The 17,549-nt window shown below is 37.6% G+C and overlaps 1 protein-coding gene across 3 annotated transcripts in view; it reads left to right on the top strand.

Moving 5' to 3' along the window:
- The window catches only part of LOC139119424 (serine/threonine-protein kinase PAK 2-like), a 48,899-nt gene extending 39,154 nt beyond the window's left edge, over positions 1-9,745 (top strand). For all 3 annotated transcript variants that reach the window (XM_070683234.1, XM_070683233.1, XM_070683235.1), the window contains 8 exons: positions 1,028-1,196; positions 1,604-1,716; positions 2,070-2,207; positions 2,654-2,746; positions 3,337-3,436; positions 4,011-4,207; positions 4,647-4,784; positions 5,454-9,745. In XM_070683234.1, the coding sequence (XP_070539335.1) occupies positions 1,028-1,196; positions 1,604-1,716; positions 2,070-2,207; positions 2,654-2,746; positions 3,337-3,436; positions 4,011-4,207; positions 4,647-4,784; positions 5,454-5,534 (1,029 nt within the window). In that variant the 3' untranslated portion in view covers positions 5,535-9,745. The remainder of the gene's footprint in view (positions 1-1,027; positions 1,197-1,603; positions 1,717-2,069; positions 2,208-2,653; positions 2,747-3,336; positions 3,437-4,010; positions 4,208-4,646; positions 4,785-5,453) is intronic.
- Positions 9,746-17,549: the final 7,804 nt, after the last annotated feature.

A 17,549-nucleotide genomic window follows, 5' to 3' on the forward strand; every position in this document is an offset into this window, starting at 1 on the left:
GGTTGTACCATGTCAATAGACTGCCATTTTATGACACTCCTCTGGCTGTCTCTATGGTGGCCTGGCTGGTATAGGCGAGGTTATTGACAGTGTTGGGTTTGTACCATGGCACTGTAAGGCACTTTGTACAGAGTAGCTTTGCTCTTCATCTTTTTGGGTGCTTTTGAAGTACACATAGGGCTGAGCCATAACACATTATCTACGGTAGTCTGACTGTATCTGTCAGATACTTTCACCTGGTACATGGGTTTTATAGTATAGCTCACCCAATCCTTCATTCTCACCCAGCCTGTCATTTTTTCAGCCGATTGGAAGTTACTGCCTTCATGTCTGGGTGCTGTCTCATGACAATGCCTGGCTTACTGGTCTTTTGCAAGTTTCTATTAGTTCTAAGCTTGTTCCATGATTTTGCCGTAAGCTTATAAATTATTACCAACCTAGGGGACTACAAAAGATATCACTACTGCTCACCGTTGGCCCAGAAGAGGCTCCACGTATTCAACCGGAAATGAAGCTTCTTACAATTTCCATTTATATCAAAAATGTTTTCTCATAATCATGGAATCAGTAATCAGCCTCGTTATAGAACACACATCCAGTGAGGCTCATGGTTGTGGTTTTACAAGCATCTTTTTGTACTGGGCTTGATTGACTATTTGGTGTGAATCCTTTGGGTTTCCGTTTATTTTTTTTATTCGCACCATGATGATTTCAAGTCAGTACTTTGCTCTCACCTTTACACACCTCCATGTCTTTATTACACTGTATTGATGTAAATAGGATGGGCACATACATGTAGGATGTAAACCCTACCAACAGACGGCAGAAATGTATCAGTCATATTCAACTCCTGTTAGTCATCTGAAAGCACAAATTTTATTGGCAAACACAAAGTGTGTAACGACAGCAACCAATCATGTCATCTGTTGCTCTGCCATGTTTGGTTTTTAGTAAATTTGTAACATCCATGGCTAAGTTACTTGAAGGCAGAGGAATTCATTTCAGATTGTTTTCTTTGGCGTGACAGTTATATACCAAGTCAGTGATCGATGTGCAGCCACAGGGGCCAGACTCAGCCTCCTCTCAGAGTGCAGGTGGACCTGCCAATGGAACCACGCAAGCATCCGGTGATAAATCCAGACCTGATAAACCCAAGAAAAAGAAAATGACAGATGAAGAAATTCTTCAGAAATTACGTAAGTTACTGTAGTGTACTCATAAATTTCCATGATTAAAGATAGATATGGAATAGAGGAAGAAGTTGAAGAGATGTAGACACTCTAGTCTAAAACAGAAGATACGCCAAGTACAATAACACAGGCCTGTAGAATGTGCATTTGGGTGACAATAACAGTTCTTTCTTACCTAACATGTACATACATTGAGTCTATTTCAACCAAATATTTGAATGTTGTCAACTTTAGGTTTTGCCGTAATTGCAAAATTTGCCAGTGTGAGCTGGTTTGTGAATGAAGATTCTTTATGTAACCCTTCTCTGCTGAGATTGAAACCATATTGTGGTTTTAGTTGGCTAGATCAATCTACATACTGATAAATAGGTTGAAATGTTACATGTAATAAGTATGTACATTGCATCTTGCAGGCAACATTGTCAGTGTAGGTGATCCCAAGAAAAAGTATTCAAAGTTTGAAAAGATTGGCCAGGGAGCTTCAGGAACAGTTTACACTGCTATAGATATCTCAACTGGACAAGAGGTAAGTTATTGTTAATATTGTAGGTCCAAACGTATAATCTGAAATATTGGTAATATCAAATAAAGTAAGAAAAATTAATATTGTCAGCCAATGATATGGCACAAGGAAGATCAAATGAGTTATGAACATTGGAACATGATCAATTTTTCAGTTGACTGATGTAAATTAAAAAAATATTGTTGTCTTTGAAATTTTTCTTTCTATGGAAGCTTTCATAACCAAAGCCAATTTGATCGTCAAGAGAGAAAAGTGAATAACATAGGTAATAATCTAAGTTTGTGCACTGGTCCTCTGATTTGTACTCCATGAGCTTGATTAACAGATGTATGTGTGTTTGTTGTTTGTTTGCTCAGGTGGCTATCAAGCAGATGAATCTTCAGCAGCAACCAAAGAAAGAACTTATCATCAATGAGATCCTTGTCATGAGAGAGAATAAAAACCCAAATATCGTCAACTATCTGGACAGTTACTTAGTGTCAGATGAGCTATGGGTAAGGAACTTTCAGAACTTGTAAGGTAGATGTTATAGATTAGGTAAGGAGTGGTTACGTTAGATCACAGAGGAATGGGTCAGTGCTGGAGAGAGGGATAAGGATCCAAGATTCATGTTGGGGAATATGGATTGAGATAAGCTCTTAGAGATTAAGGACAGCTGTTTTGGAAATCACAGGTACATGTAAATTTGAAAATGAATTGTGCAGGAGATTAAGAGAGGCCTACTCATGAAAAAAGTTTTGTCTTTCCAAATGTATTGAAATCATAAAATGTACACAGTGGTATATAACAGGTAGGCATAGATCGTGTGCTATGTTTGATCCCAAATATCACAACAGCTGTTCATAGAGAGTATAAATAGTCTTGCAACACTGTCCAATATCCTTGACCTCGCACTCTTTAATAATGGCTACACTTTTATGTGTTTCTTTTGATTTGGCAGGTTGTTATGGAATTTTTAGCCGGTGGTTCCCTCACTGATGTTGTCACGGAAACATGTATGGATGAAGGGCAAATAGCAGCAGTTTGTAGAGAGGTGAGGAGACTCACTTCAAGTTACACTTTCAAAGGGACAAAATCTCTTTATTGACAGGCATGTGTTATCAAGGAAAAATGAAATACATTCTCAAGATACATTCTCAAACCTGAAATAATAATATTGACATAGTGTATGACAAGTGTCAAATACTTGCTGCACTGAACATTAACCCTTGCAGCACCATGGTTTGGTCCAAACCCATTGTTTTCAAATGATGAGTGTGGACCTGTTTACAGGGAATGGGGGTGTAAAGACTAAGGTTTGCTGCTTGATTGTGTATCAGTCAGCATACCAGCATATCTTTCTAGAAGATAGCAGACATTACGTCATGGTACTCCTCATCTGCTCTTTCTGTAAAGTTGGTTGAAATTACGTTTGTTTAAGACTCTTACATTGTGTTTCAACAACTTGCTTCCTTTATAATACAATATTAACAAAAGATAATTTCCAAAGAGAATTGCTTTATCTACTCACAAATTTCAAAATACTAGTCTTTAGTAGTCCGTAGTGGTTTCGTTAAGCGGGCAGTAAAAGTGATGTGAAAATGTTTCTGTATAGACATGGATTTCTTTGTTCCTCGTTTGCAGTGTCTACAAGCTCTGGAATTTTTACACTCAAATCATGTCATACATAGAGATATCAAGAGTGATAATATCCTTCTTGGAATGGACGGAGGTGTTAAACTCAGTAAGTAGAATCTTGTTGACATTGACCTTCAAGAAATAATATCATGACTAACACCATGTTTTATATAAGGTAGAATCTACCTCATGGACAGATATTTGGGATCTCAAATTTTTACAATACTTTTCTGATCTCCAGTTTGTGTGTGTTCATTTTGAAGCTATTGGACCACGTAAAGTTTTACCATCTTGTTTTGTAAACTTTCAAAAATTTACTCTTTTTTCTGTGGAGTTAACACAGGAATTGCAGCCATTTTGAATGTCAGATATTGGTAATGCTCATTTGTTTCCATAGTACAAAAATTTGCATGGTCACCACTGCTTTTGATACTTGATTTTGAAAGAGAATGGTTTAAAGTTTCATCGGTGATGGAAGTAATGGCCGATTTTAAATTAGAGGAGATCAGAGGTGAGATATGCCAAGTATAGCCTATGCAAAACACCGTATCTGGGCAGCTAGTAATTTGCCCAAGCGGGAACCTTTTCAAACTGTACCAGTTCTGATGTTGCGTTGTTACTTTCTACTGATGCAGCGCTCTTATGGAAAATACTGACCGTTTCACTTTCCTTCTCTGCAGCTGACTTTGGCTTCTGTGCCCAGATAACACCAGAGCAAAACAAACGTACCACCATGGTTGGCACCCCTTACTGGATGGCGCCTGAAGTAGTGACGAGAAAACAGTATGGACCAAAAGTTGACATTTGGAGTCTTGGAATTATGGCTATTGAGATGGTGGAAGGGGAACCTCCATATCTCAATGAAAATCCACTCAGAGTATGTTATCTCCTTCCTTGAAACCCATTGTGTGGTCTCACCATCATGGTCATGATGAGAGATATATTTTTAACATACACCAATATATCGCAGTTACAATATGCACATACCATTTTAGGTGTTGTGACATTTCTCACTATTCTGCACAACAATTATATCTCTCTTTCTTGTTGTTTAAATAATGCATTATATAGTCCATGTGGCTATGCTTATTTCAGTTTAATTTAGGTCCTTTGATTTTCAAGACAGTGTGTGCCCTTTAAAACAAGCTATACTTGCTGCAGCAATCTGCGTCACATGACTAAAACATATCTCTAATATGCTAAAATGCAATAGAAGTTTCTTACATGACAAAAAGCACTTAAAATGTTCGTAATGCAGCATAGAGTTTGTTCAATTTCATTAACCAAGTTTTCTTTTGTTTTTGTTTTCATTACAGGCTTTGTATCTTATAGCAACAAACGGAACCCCAGAGTTACAAAATCCAGAAAAGTTGTCCCCAGTTTTCAAAGACTTTTTGGCTAAATGCTTGGAAATGGATGTTGAAAAGAGGGCAGAGGCATTGGAGTTACTTGCAGTAAGTCTTTGCCGTGTTTTGTATCTGTAAAGTGTCTTGTGTGTCATACATGTAGTGACTGTAACTTCTTGTTGTGTTTTCAGTAATTTTGTTCTGTGTACCAACTGCAGTTTCTTCTTGGAGATTTTGTTATCATGCATGCTGATGTTAAGGCTGATGAGAATTTTCTGACTTTCTCAAACTGACTCAAGAGTTCAAAAAACCCTTGTCCTGCCAAGTTCATATGCTACCATCAAATCAAGTTTGTTACAACTAGTGAGGCATAACAGGTCCTATGCGTTGCATTTTAACAAAATTTCAGGTGCCTGAAGGCTCCTGAAATTCTAGATACTGTAAATATGATTTTCCCAACCAAACTTGCCACAACATACCAAGTCATGCAGGTGAAAGTATGTATAGATTTGGGTCAATGCCACATATTATTTATAGATTTGGGTCAATGCCACTTTTACTGACTCTGCATATAGGAAAGTAACACTGTCTGGCAGGATTGGGGATAATTATTAATTACGTAAGTTTGAGGATACACTTCCAGTGTCTTCCTATCATGCTATCGACCAATTGAAACAGTACCAAATTAATAACTCTGTCTCTATTTCTCTCTCTCTCTCTCTTTCTCTCTCTCTCTCTCTCTCTCTCTCTCTCTCTCTCTCTCTCTCATATTTACAGCATCCCTTCCTGAAGTTAGCCAAGCCACTAGCAAGTCTACATCCCCTTATACTGGCCGCTAAAGACGCTCAGCGACATTGATCTACCTTTTACCCTGTATGCCACCAGTTTACCCATCTCTCCCTGGACAGAGAACATAGAACCATATACCTGGATGCCAAGTTGTGTCATCCATCACAGTCTTTTCTTAGATTACAATCTCCGGTGCTGAACTTAACTCTCATCAAAAGTACATCCAGTGGTAAGAGTGTCTGTCGATAATGTTTCAGGTATTACCAAAATAAGTACATTCATTAAGCAATTACGCCTGCAGCATATTTTTTTAACCTTGTTAATTTGAACCGCACGATATATAAAAAATTTGAAAATTATGTTATGTTTATATAGCGACAGGAAGTAAGTTTGTTAGGATTGTAATAGCTTCTTGATTTCTCGGCAATTTCTCAATTTCAGAGAAATATTTTGCAGAATAGAAGATTTTGTAGCTGATTGTATGTATTTATGTGGCTCTGTATTGTAAACATTTATGGACGTTGGATTTTGCTGAGAAGTGGAAGTGGGCCAATAAAGTAGGCAGAACCACTATGAAAATTTTTCATGTGTTTGATAAGAATAAACTGGAGAGCTTCCATGTTCTGAAACAATGCAAGTGTTTGTTTGAAAACTTTATGTCTAAAGGAACAGACAACTCAAATTTTAATACACCATCTCAGAAAAAACCCATTATGTCCATCTTCTCCTCAACGTGTAATCATGAACAAAACTGTACCTTTTCTGAGGTTTGCCTTGCTTGGTACCAAAAAGCTAGAGGTTCTTATGAAGATCAGGTCACAAACTGAGGGGCCCAATTTATGCAGATTATGTCTTGAATTATTTGACAATATGAAAAGAAGAAACAAATACAGGTGTCTCTTTTTTTGCCCCTTTGTAAATAAATGTGTTTTTTGTAGCAGTTGCAGACAGACACGTTTTACCACTGTAAGAAATGGTACTTTGAAGGTGACAAAATTACGTGTATTTTACTTCATGCGGCATGCAAAGTGTAAGTAGGTAGAAAGTAGGCAGAGTGATGAACTCTAGGGTCAAAGGTCATTGCTTAGGGGCAGAGGTCATAGTTTAGCTGTTGTAAGGGAACTCAACCGTAAAATATGCAATAACATATCCAGCATACCTATCTTCTTGTATTATTTGCCTGCCAAGCTTACATGTGTTTGTACTTATGGTATGATAGTTTTATACCTGTTAAGTGTCTAACCTAAAACTATTTGGCAAATTATGATTTGTGAAAATTGTTCATATTTTGCCATGTCAAACACCTCATTGGCCATGTAGATGCCATGTGATAAGGTATCAGCATGTCATCATCAGGAAGTCATGTAAGTTTGACATCAACAAAGTTGGTGTCCCCTCACATGAAATCAGCCAATCACAGTATTATTAGATGTCATGTGATTTGAAATCAACCAACCAGAGTACTGATGGGAGTCACATGACTTGAGAACAAATCTCCCAATGATCCTGTGACTTTAATAGACACTGCTTCTGTTTTCTATGTGATGTGTATGTATTCTGTTTTTTTACTGAGAAAGAAGTTATCTCTGTAAGAATTGGCAAGATATCAGTAAAAGTGCCCTCACATGCTCAATCCAGGCAAAAACTCAAAGCTGCATCAAAATTACATTGATGAATGTGAGTATCACAGAACATTGAATATATTTTGATACTGTAGTCTTTTATTAGCTGCATAGTGTCATAAATAACAGATATGGATACCCAGATCATGTTAAGGTGTATTGTGATTGACATTTCCCAGCACAACAAGGTCTATGTACAAAATCAAGATGTTTTGTATTCGCTTACTGTCATGTTAAGCAGTGCAAATGCCAAATCAAGACCAAGCTGTCTTCATCTGATTGTTAGAGCAATTGATTCACTTTCCAGAGTTTCAGTGCTGAAATACAGGACTTACCTGAGTTCCCATTGTCTGTGTAGTAGCCACACAGACATAAGAAGAAAAAATGATTTTTGATTTTGGCAAAAACAAGATGGTGAAAACGTAATTTACTCCAGGAGTTTCAAAATGAGCACATACAAACAGTAGATGAGACAAGTATTGGAAAAACACACGAGTCCGAATATCTGTCCTGAGGCACACCCTACCTAATGAAACATGACTAAGCTATTGCTGCTTCTCAGTTTTTCAAAGAAATTAGCAAATGAAAAACAAAGGAAATCAAGTCATAGTTGACCAACTCAAAACAGGTTTTCAACAGCTTTCCATAAGCCTTGTCAGAAATGTTTAAAAACATTTTTTGTTACCAATCTTTTAACGACTTTCATCTATTCCTCATGTTTTCCTATGCAAGAATTTATTAATCACTGCTAGAACTTGGGTTTGTTGGTGTGAATGGTAATTTATATACATGAAGAAACATTGACTTTTAATTAGATGAAATGAACTGATACTGTAATTGGCACAACAATAACCCCACCCAGAATTTAATCAACCAGTATTGCTTTCATTTTGATCTCAAACCAGGAATTTTAAAATGTTACAAAATGAGCATTTGTCAGGATGTTTAGATTTCTTATTGAAGAAAGTCAGCTCCGTGAAAGTTTAGGCACCAATTATTCATATGTGATACCTCTTAAAGATTGTGTGCCATGAGATTGTAGAACTCTTTGAACATGATGCTGTTGTACAACCCCATCAATGTAAAACTGTTATCTAGGGAATGGGGTAAAGCTGCCAGTTGTATGGGTTTGTGTATGATTAAGAATGTGTAAGAATGATTACTGAGACTGTGTTTCTGCTGTTCCTTGTGTATCTTTCACAACACAGATGATATCCATAGAAAGTACCATATGTGCTATGTATTGGCTTACACAAACCTCCTGCGACATAATCCACCCAAGACAAAAGTACTCAAATCGATTGAAATCTATTAGGGATTACTTACCAACCAATCAAATCAACTGATTTATGGTTTTGTCACAGCAATTAATCTCGTCTCTAAAATTTTACATTTCAAAAGATTATCACGTCTTCTCATTTTAATCAGCAATAATTTGAACTTTCTCTTCAATGGTTAATTCTGTGATTGGATAGAAACATTGTAAACCATGTTTGCATAAATTTCATTTCTATCTCCAAAGTCATTTTCCCAGTCCTATAGCAGCACAAAATTTATATAGATTCTAAAATGTTTAATTGTGAGAGTGTGTCTAATATGATCATGCAATGTTGTATGAGTCAATTTATGGTGATAAGCTCAATCTAACCTCTAGTGTTTATTTTTGGAGCAAAAAGATCGATACCGACTTAGCAGCCAAGAGTCCCTATTATAAAGAGTTACTGCTGTACAGTAAAGTGTTGAGAGATACTTTTTTCGTTTTGTCCCTAGTGTGTAGACAAGCAGGAATGTACAATTATGTGCATCCGTGGAATAATTTACTCAAGAATCAAATGTTCTCCCTTTGTATGCATGCCAAAGTGGTTAGAAATTGATGCAATAAACACAACACAATGCTCAGTCTTCTACATGCTAGAACGCTTCCATATGAATGTTATTGTCAATTCTTTGTGTACCAGTTTTCTCCCCGCACATTTCTTTTTTGAATGGAATTTTTAGCATATTGCGCATATTGATCTCGAATATAAACACTGTCAAAACTTTCATGTGATTGGTCACTAGAATGAGCCAATCAGATGCCGGGGGTTAATGATATGCAAATATCATGCAAGCGTTATCTTTCAGACTAGTTTAGTGCTTTCAGAGATTTGAAGGAGGTATACAAAATAACTAAGTGTGTAAGAAATGGAAAAATAAAATTACAGGATGATTAGTCGATTTTCAGACATTATACAGAGTATACTATTGATGTAATCATTATTTTATCCCAAGTTGTGTTTGGGCAAGTGCTTATATACCAGTTGTCTTTGCATATCGGAGCAAAGTTGTCTGCAATGAAAGTGTATACATCTCTCAAAACTTACTTTTTTTTATATGCCTGTTTCCCAATTATCACAGTATGGAAAATTTTATACCCTATTTTTGCAGAACCTCCCTCCCTCCCCTCCCCTCCCCTCCCCCTCCAACCACAACCTGTTGAATTGTAATCCAGTAGTGTATATGTAGCACAGTAGACATAGTGGTCTACTTTTACTATTCTAGTTCTGTGATAGAGACAGATAGATAGATTCCTGTGGATAGACAAATCAGATGTATATCATAGCTTTTGTTATAACAACAAAAATCAAGATGTCGGAATAAAAAGAATTGGAAACTAAATTGCACAGTTGAGTGTCATTTGTGTTTATATTCTTTGTAGTGTACTTTTTACATTGTTGTTACACTCGCAGTCTCTCACACATGTCCATTGAATATTGAGAGTTAATAGTGTTTTGGTCAGAGACTAATAGCTATTGTACAGTACTTTGTGAAAGTACCAAATCATTTCAAAGATTATAAGCTTTTTAAATTCAAGTTGATTGCATACTTTTCTCATCACACTGATCTCATCCTCAGCTTCCTCCACTATAATATTTTTTTGTACATTTTCACACCTCTTTGGTATTAGAAGGAATGAAACATTACAGAAACGATTTCCTGTATACCAGACAGGGCCTGTACTCTCCTTGAAAGTCCTTGAATTTACAGCTCTCCTGGAAAGTTGTAAAGTCCTTGAAATTGAAACTGAGGTCTGGAAAATAAACAAGCCACCCAAGATTATTTTAAAACATGAAGATCATTGGAAAGGATATCAAAATTAATATGTAAAATGATATATGAAATGATATATATTGTAAAAAGAATACCTTGAAAATGGTATTTGAGAACACAGAAAATCTTTTAAAGGGAAACTGTCGTTGGAACTGCGCCTGTGCGAGTTTCTTGTTTACAAACAATGTATTTCGTGCACGATATCTAGATGCACCTCATCATCATAGCTGCAACATTTAAATTATACGATGTAGATTATGACAGACATGTTTTAACTTTCATCAATCACCATCGTATCTTGGATACAGTGTTTACATTGGTCGTATGGGTCCCATACGACCTTTGAGGGCAGTTCTGACTACTGTATCCCTTTAACATCGATGAAAAAGTCCTTGAATTTTAAGTGGCTTCGAGTGTATGGACCTCATTCTTAAGTTAGAATGTACCCCAGCGACAAATATTCAGACTTTTAAACTTTTACAAATATTTTCTAGTCTACCTCTTGTGAGGACTCCTTTGGGAGCTCATAGAGAAAATAGAGTGTTCACCAGCATATTTCGTTAAAATCGAAAATTTAATTTTTCCAGTGAAGTGGACTCAGGTCGGCCATTTTGAAATTCAATTGTCGGTATATATTGGTAATTTCTCTCGTACCAAATTTTGTATATTCTTGATTTTGAAAATGGCTATCTTAGAGTTCCTTTGCGGAAAGTTTGAAATGTTTTAAGTCAAGGCGCGTACTGCCTAAACAGATACTGTTTCTTGAATATTTATGCACCCCCGACGAAAAAAATCCAGATTTTAGTAATGTGATAGTGACACAGCGAAACTTACAGTTTGATAAGGATATTTCATGGATAGTATAAACATCTTGCTGCTACGATCTATGGTTGTTCTTACCGTTGAAAGAGGGTGACATTTTAAAGAACATTCACAATGATAATATCAAATGTCTTCTACCAGGCTCTGTAGAGAGTCGTGTTTTCTTAATAGCGCCACCACAGGACAGTAATCTTGCTTCGATGTGCTTTTGTTTAATCTGCATTGCAAGAGTGATAGCGTTGGAGGAATAGTCCAAAAGTACAAGTAATACACCCATTTCTCCGTTGTAAAATCCACCTTAATCAAATACAGATACAATTGAAGACAGAATTCATAAGACGCTTTTGACTTTTGCCCTTTTCGCAAATCCTGTCAGGTTTACGGTTACAGGCTCCAATGTTTGTACCACTCCATGTTTGTACCATTTATAAACAACTAGAAGCCAGTTCGATTTCTTTCTGTAGACATGCAAAGTATTATTTTGTTTTTTCCATTTCTTAGAATTACTGCCTTTATACAAGTGAGACCTACCGGTAAATATTTTTGCCCATACATCAGTACAGTGGACGGCTAGGTCTGATCGAGATTAAACTGTTATTTCTAAAGCAACAAGCAAAGGTACTGTTTCCTTGCCTGTCACAGGGTTCCCCAGGAGGACAATGGGATTTAGTGTCATCTGACTTGGTGTGGCTGAGCTTTGTGCTGAAACAGTATCTTTTAAGGAAATAATTACCTCGAAACTCAAAGACTTAAAGTTTTGCGCAAATTTTTCTCAGGGAAACTTTAAACCATTCTCTTTCCGAAGCAATAATAAAATCCAAAGTGTTTGAGCAAAATTTGATTCTAGAGGAACAAACTACCTATTTTACAACACTTAAAATTCAAAATGGCCACCATCTCTGTGTTAGCTCTATAGGGGACTATATTTTCGATTTTCACAAACATAAGAAGATAAGAAGTTCATTTACTCAACGAGTTTCAAAAATAAGTGCACACACCGGTAGACTAGAAAGGTATTGTGAAAATCTGAGGCTCTCAATATATGTCCCAGAGATGCATTTATAATTAATTATGCAAATTAATGCGTGATTGATTTGCGCAGCTGAGGTTTTCGTTGGAAAGAACATTGCACCACAATGACTAAAATAAGAGAGGGCTATTCTTTTTTGTCCATTGACATCGTAAACCACTTTTCATACTTCCTTACATGGCTAGTAGCTGAAACGTTTGATTTTTTCAGTATTTTTGTTTTGTTTTCTTGTTCTACCCCCTACAATGCGCAGTAGCCAGTTCGTCGTCAACCCAGCCTGTGCGTGTGTAAACTGAAGTGCATTTTACACGCACACGTTGTGTTGACAAGCTAAATAGCTTGCGTTTCAACGTGCTTTGGAGACAGCTGTGGAGAGGAGAACAAGAACTTGCAATGTAGTAAAGTAAAGGTGGACAACTGGGATGAAGTAAGAATTTTACACCCCATTTTATTCATTTATCTACATGAAGCGAAGGAAAAATTAACCATCCATGTAACTAAAGTATGACCCTGACCTATATACGAACTCACGCATGCGCAGCAGTGCATTGTCCTGTACTAAGCGGGGAAATTCCCTGCTGAGTCACACACAACATGTTTATACATGTACGGGAAATTCCGTGTGAGTCATCACCATCAAACTAGCCTATATAAAGGGACTTTTACACCCGTTGTCAGTCCGGCCGTCGCGGAGTCTAGCTGATGTTGAACACGAAGTTCCTATCGGTGCGAACTAACTTTCATATCCATTCAATCCATAATATCGTAGATATCGCTCCAGCGGCGGACTAAATCCTTCTTGTTTTTGAATTTCTAGCGCCTGATGAAATATGTCCTGAATAAGTTCTGACCCCGGAGCCTCCTCGTTCCGAAGGGTTGCACCTTTTTCTTGTATTTGTGTAAGCAGCTGTTTATATTGCACATAATAGTTTATATTTCTCTCGTCTCTTTGCTACACCAGTTTTCCCTTGTATCACATCAATAACAACACCTGGTATAGGAGTTAAGGCTAACAGTACCGGAACTGTTGGAATTGCCGCTATTACAGCAGAGCTTACAAGAATTCCTTTAGTAATATTAAGAGCCATATCAATTCGACCCATTAATTTGTAACTTCGTCGATATGCAGCACTTGTTCTTTCTATGTAATCAGCCAATTGTTCAACGCTTTCAACAACTGAGATGTGCATTTTTTACTGTATATGTAAGGGGGGATAAAAAATAATTGTAGTAATATAGAAATACAATATGGCAGAAGGAGGAGAAGATATACCATTCCAGGATTTCGTTGATGCAAATGTAAATGATGACGATGTTACTGCTGAAACATCTTTTACCGATGATACTTTTGCAGAAGCCGGTCCTTCCCAGGCTGGCTCACGCGATAGCCCGCAGGTGGATCGTGTGATTGGACAGAGAGTAGAACTTGAAATAGATATGGCTGAAGAATTCTTAGATGAGAATAATATTACTGATGAATCAGCACGAAACGAATTAATTTTGAATGCAAAGATTAGGGATGGAAAGCTGTATTATAAAAACCTCAGGCTATCAAATAAAACAGGACGTGGATTTAGATCACTCGAGACAGTAAAAGAGAAGCGGGAGGATATGAATTTGTAAGTAAAGTATACAGTTTGAGGGGAGCAGCGCAGAGCCCGAAAATGTGAGTCATACATCGCATTCTAAAGATGTGATAGCTGATAAAATACCGGCTGAGAAGATGACGCCAGAAGACATGGGTATATACAAAGATAAACTGACAGAGTTACGGCAAGATGCTTCCGGTAATGCAGATAAAATACAAGATTTTGAAAATAAAATCGAACAATGGAACAATCTAAACCCAGAATATATAGCTATTAATGATGAATTAAGGATTGCGAATATGCATCTTGGCGAGCTTAACAACGAAAAAGTTAAAATAAGGCTAGAGAAAAGAGAAGTTGAAAAACAGTTAAAGGATCCTGAAACGAGCACCCAAGGAAAAAGAAAAGCCGAAAAACTACTAGCTGAACTTATAACAAGAGAAGCTAAAGTTGACAATCGAATTGAATACGAACATGGTAAGATCAGTGGGGCACGTGAAAGTCTGGCTACGACTAGGTCTCTTCGTGATGTAATTTCTGATCCAGAATTGTCACTCAGGCTGAAGCTGACAGAGTTATTTAAACGAAATGGTATTACAATCGCTGCAATACTGACTGCCCTTGGAATGACAATATCAACAATTGCCCTGGCTGTGACTAAAGGAGGAGGAGGAGGAGGGGGAGGAGGAGCAGGAACTGGCGGGTCTGGTTCAGGTCCGCCCAAAGTATATACAAAAGCGAAAGAAATTGTAAAGCAATTTGGTGAATGGTTAAAAACATTGGCCGCAAAAAGTGCTGCTGCAATACCAGGTTTAATCGGCTCCCTTGTCAGTTTTCTATTAAAAACAGCAGGATCGGTTGTCGGATTTGTCGGAGAACAGCTATGGATATTTTAACTGGATTAACATTAGTCATTATAAATAAAATTATGTATTAATATATGACACTCCCTACGGCATCAACATGTTTGGTGAAAAGAATATTGCAAAGTTTCTTTCCAAAAATAAAGACCTGTTTGGTTTCTCTGTCGAATTGGAATGGTGCAAACTCCGACGAGTAAATCGACATATACTTCGAGCAAATCCAGGTGTCAGACTCAAAGATGATAATCTATATCATAACATATTAGCTTTCGTGAAGGAATGTCAAAAGACTAACTTCTTTAAGCGACTAGAATTCATAGCTGTATTCCAGGATACTGAGGATGACCAAGAGGCTCATCATCTCCAAGAATATTGGGTTCTTCGATTGATTCGCGACACAGGCAATCGATTTATCTTTCAGGCAGACGGAAATATTTATGTAAAGATGTGATTTTTTCTTCTAAGTTATTATATACACGAAGTGAAATGTAAGATGTGATTTATTTTCTTTTTTTCTTCTACTATATACATTACACGAAAAATGGGGTACGATAGAACATTATCACCGACTTTCACCAACCGAATACCGAATGGAACGAAGTCAGAAAGAACTCATCATGTGGTTGCTCATAATCCAAGTGAGGCAGATCAGGCCAGACACTTATCATACGATGTCCGAAGTTAGAAAGCGGAGTACTCTTAGTTCCAGATACTTTCGACCTGGTTTTTGATCTCGAAGTAATGGGAGGTGGAACTACCCGTGTAGTACAAAATGTTGCAAAAAATTTGGTGGAGAGTATGAAACTCACATTTGAGGGCCAGGCACTTTCCGATTTGAGTAAATATAACCTCATTGAATGCTATCGTGATCTCTTCAAACATAAAAAGGAGAGATCGAACATGACACTGTACGGAATTCAGAACGAAAATCTAAGAAAATTGAGAAGTGGCGCGGCCGATGCAGATGCCGCCGTCGTGGGCGATAATTTACTTTTCGACACATATAAAACAAAATATGCTATTCGTCTCACTCATCCCCTCATAACAGGCCATGGAGTTGCATATCCAAAAGCGTTAGGGAGTCATATTGAATGGGAAATTACGTTGGCACCCGCCCCCCAATTACTTGTCAGTAATAAACTGATTACAACCAATTATAAATTAAAAAACATTCAAATGGAATACGAGACGATTTCTGACCTCAATCTCGCGAGGTCAACTGCTGGTTATTACAACGGTGGAAAAAGTTACCTTTACGAGCATATACATTATTTTAGAAAAATCCCATTCAAAGAATCGGACACGGTTATCAATGAAAATATAAATGTACCACGACGTAGCATTAGAGGTATCGCTATACTCTTCACTAAAAATCAGAATCAGTCAGAACTGAACAGTGAACTTTTCTTTAACCCATCCATTGAATCTGTGTCTGTAATGATTGAAGGCATTGCAAATAAAGTGTACGCTCAGAAGATGATACCAAGACAATTTGGCGAGAGGTGCGACGGTATTTTGCTGAAGATAAAGATTGGTGTGAAATTGATATAGATGAGGCCGATTATTTGAAGAATAAATTCTGTCTGTTTATCGATCTGCGTAGTTTTAAAGATATTGAGTTTCATGGAAATGGTTTAAAAGTAATGAACACAAAGGACGGAATTCAACTTGAGATCCTGAAGAAAGATACCGCGTGGGGTGGCGATGACGCTCACAATGATAATATATTTGCCCACATTTATGTTATCAGTGATGCCCTGGTCTCTATTGAAAATAGTAGATTAAAGTCTTTACAATTTTAACCATGACCATGACCCGTCCGTCCTATCGGCCATGTTTCTGCCAACCATTCGCCCGTGTCTAGATTATATAGCTGCACACGTTTTATATCATTTGGCGCCATCATGATTTTACTGCGCTTTTCACTACGGATTTCTCCAGCCTTTTTCCGTACAAACTGTACAAATTGTGCCGGCTCCGGCTTCTTCCCAGTTTCAAATAGATCTTTATAATCTTCAAAGTTTAAATGTTTCTAACACAAACATCTTTCACCCCTTTATTTTTTTCGTCTCCGAAGTTGGAGTTCGAAAAGCATACACTTTCGAGCGTATGCCGACAAAATCAAGAATAGGTTCACCATTCAACTCATCTTTAATTTACCTATCACTTTTTTATTAATCTTCGGAAAGTTGGGGCCACCATGGGTCCACTCATCCCACTAGTATCATATATAGACTTCTCACCATTCTTTTCAACATCTTCTCGGACTATATCATTGAAAGTTACGTCCGGGGAGGGTATTGGTACACTGTAAACAAAACTGTCAGTATCCATGTAGGCTAATCGTATTCCAGGGAACTTGACCCGAAAGTAATTGTAATGCGTCTCATACATAAGCAGCTTAGAAAGTTCGAGTACTGCGGCGCTGATGAAACTGGTTTTACATATCTATGCTCATCCGTTTTCAGTTCCAGTAGGGCACTGTCGCAGGAATCACCCATCCTCTTCGGAAGTTATGAAAGTTATATGTTTCATCTTTGGATTATACTTCTGAATCTTTTTACGTCCACTATCCGTGCCGTTCCAGTCCGAAACAAATTTAAAGTCTCTGTACTTTCGAACATCTTCTATTGTCTTACCGAACATTGCATTATTCATCAGCTTATAGAAATTCTTTTCGAAATCTGTCTTCCCGTTTGCCCTCATTTTAGTGTTAAAGTCGATATATTTCGCGAGACATGGAGCTTCATCGAAAGCAAGCACCCGATAAATCTTTTTCAATCTCATTCCCATCCGAAGATAGAATTCCAGCAACTTGTAGTGTAAGACATAGGACTCTCTATCCATCACACTTGTAATCAGTCGACCGCCCTGCCTCGGAAATTCATAGTGATGCGGTGCTAATGGCAAATCGCTGTGTTCTTCATGTAATTCGGCTGGGTATTCTAAGTCTACTTCTAGAAAACTTGGTGGAAAGGTGGCGCCAGGTCCCCACGCTCCGCCAGCTCCACCGTCTCGGGCCCCGCCGGAGGCCCATTCCTCCCACTCTTCCATCGTCATCCAATGAA

The sequence above is a fragment of the Ptychodera flava genome, chromosome 19, assembly GCF_041260155.1.
Source record: "Ptychodera flava strain L36383 chromosome 19, AS_Pfla_20210202, whole genome shotgun sequence".
Classification (NCBI taxonomy): Eukaryota; Metazoa; Hemichordata; class Enteropneusta; family Ptychoderidae; genus Ptychodera; species Ptychodera flava.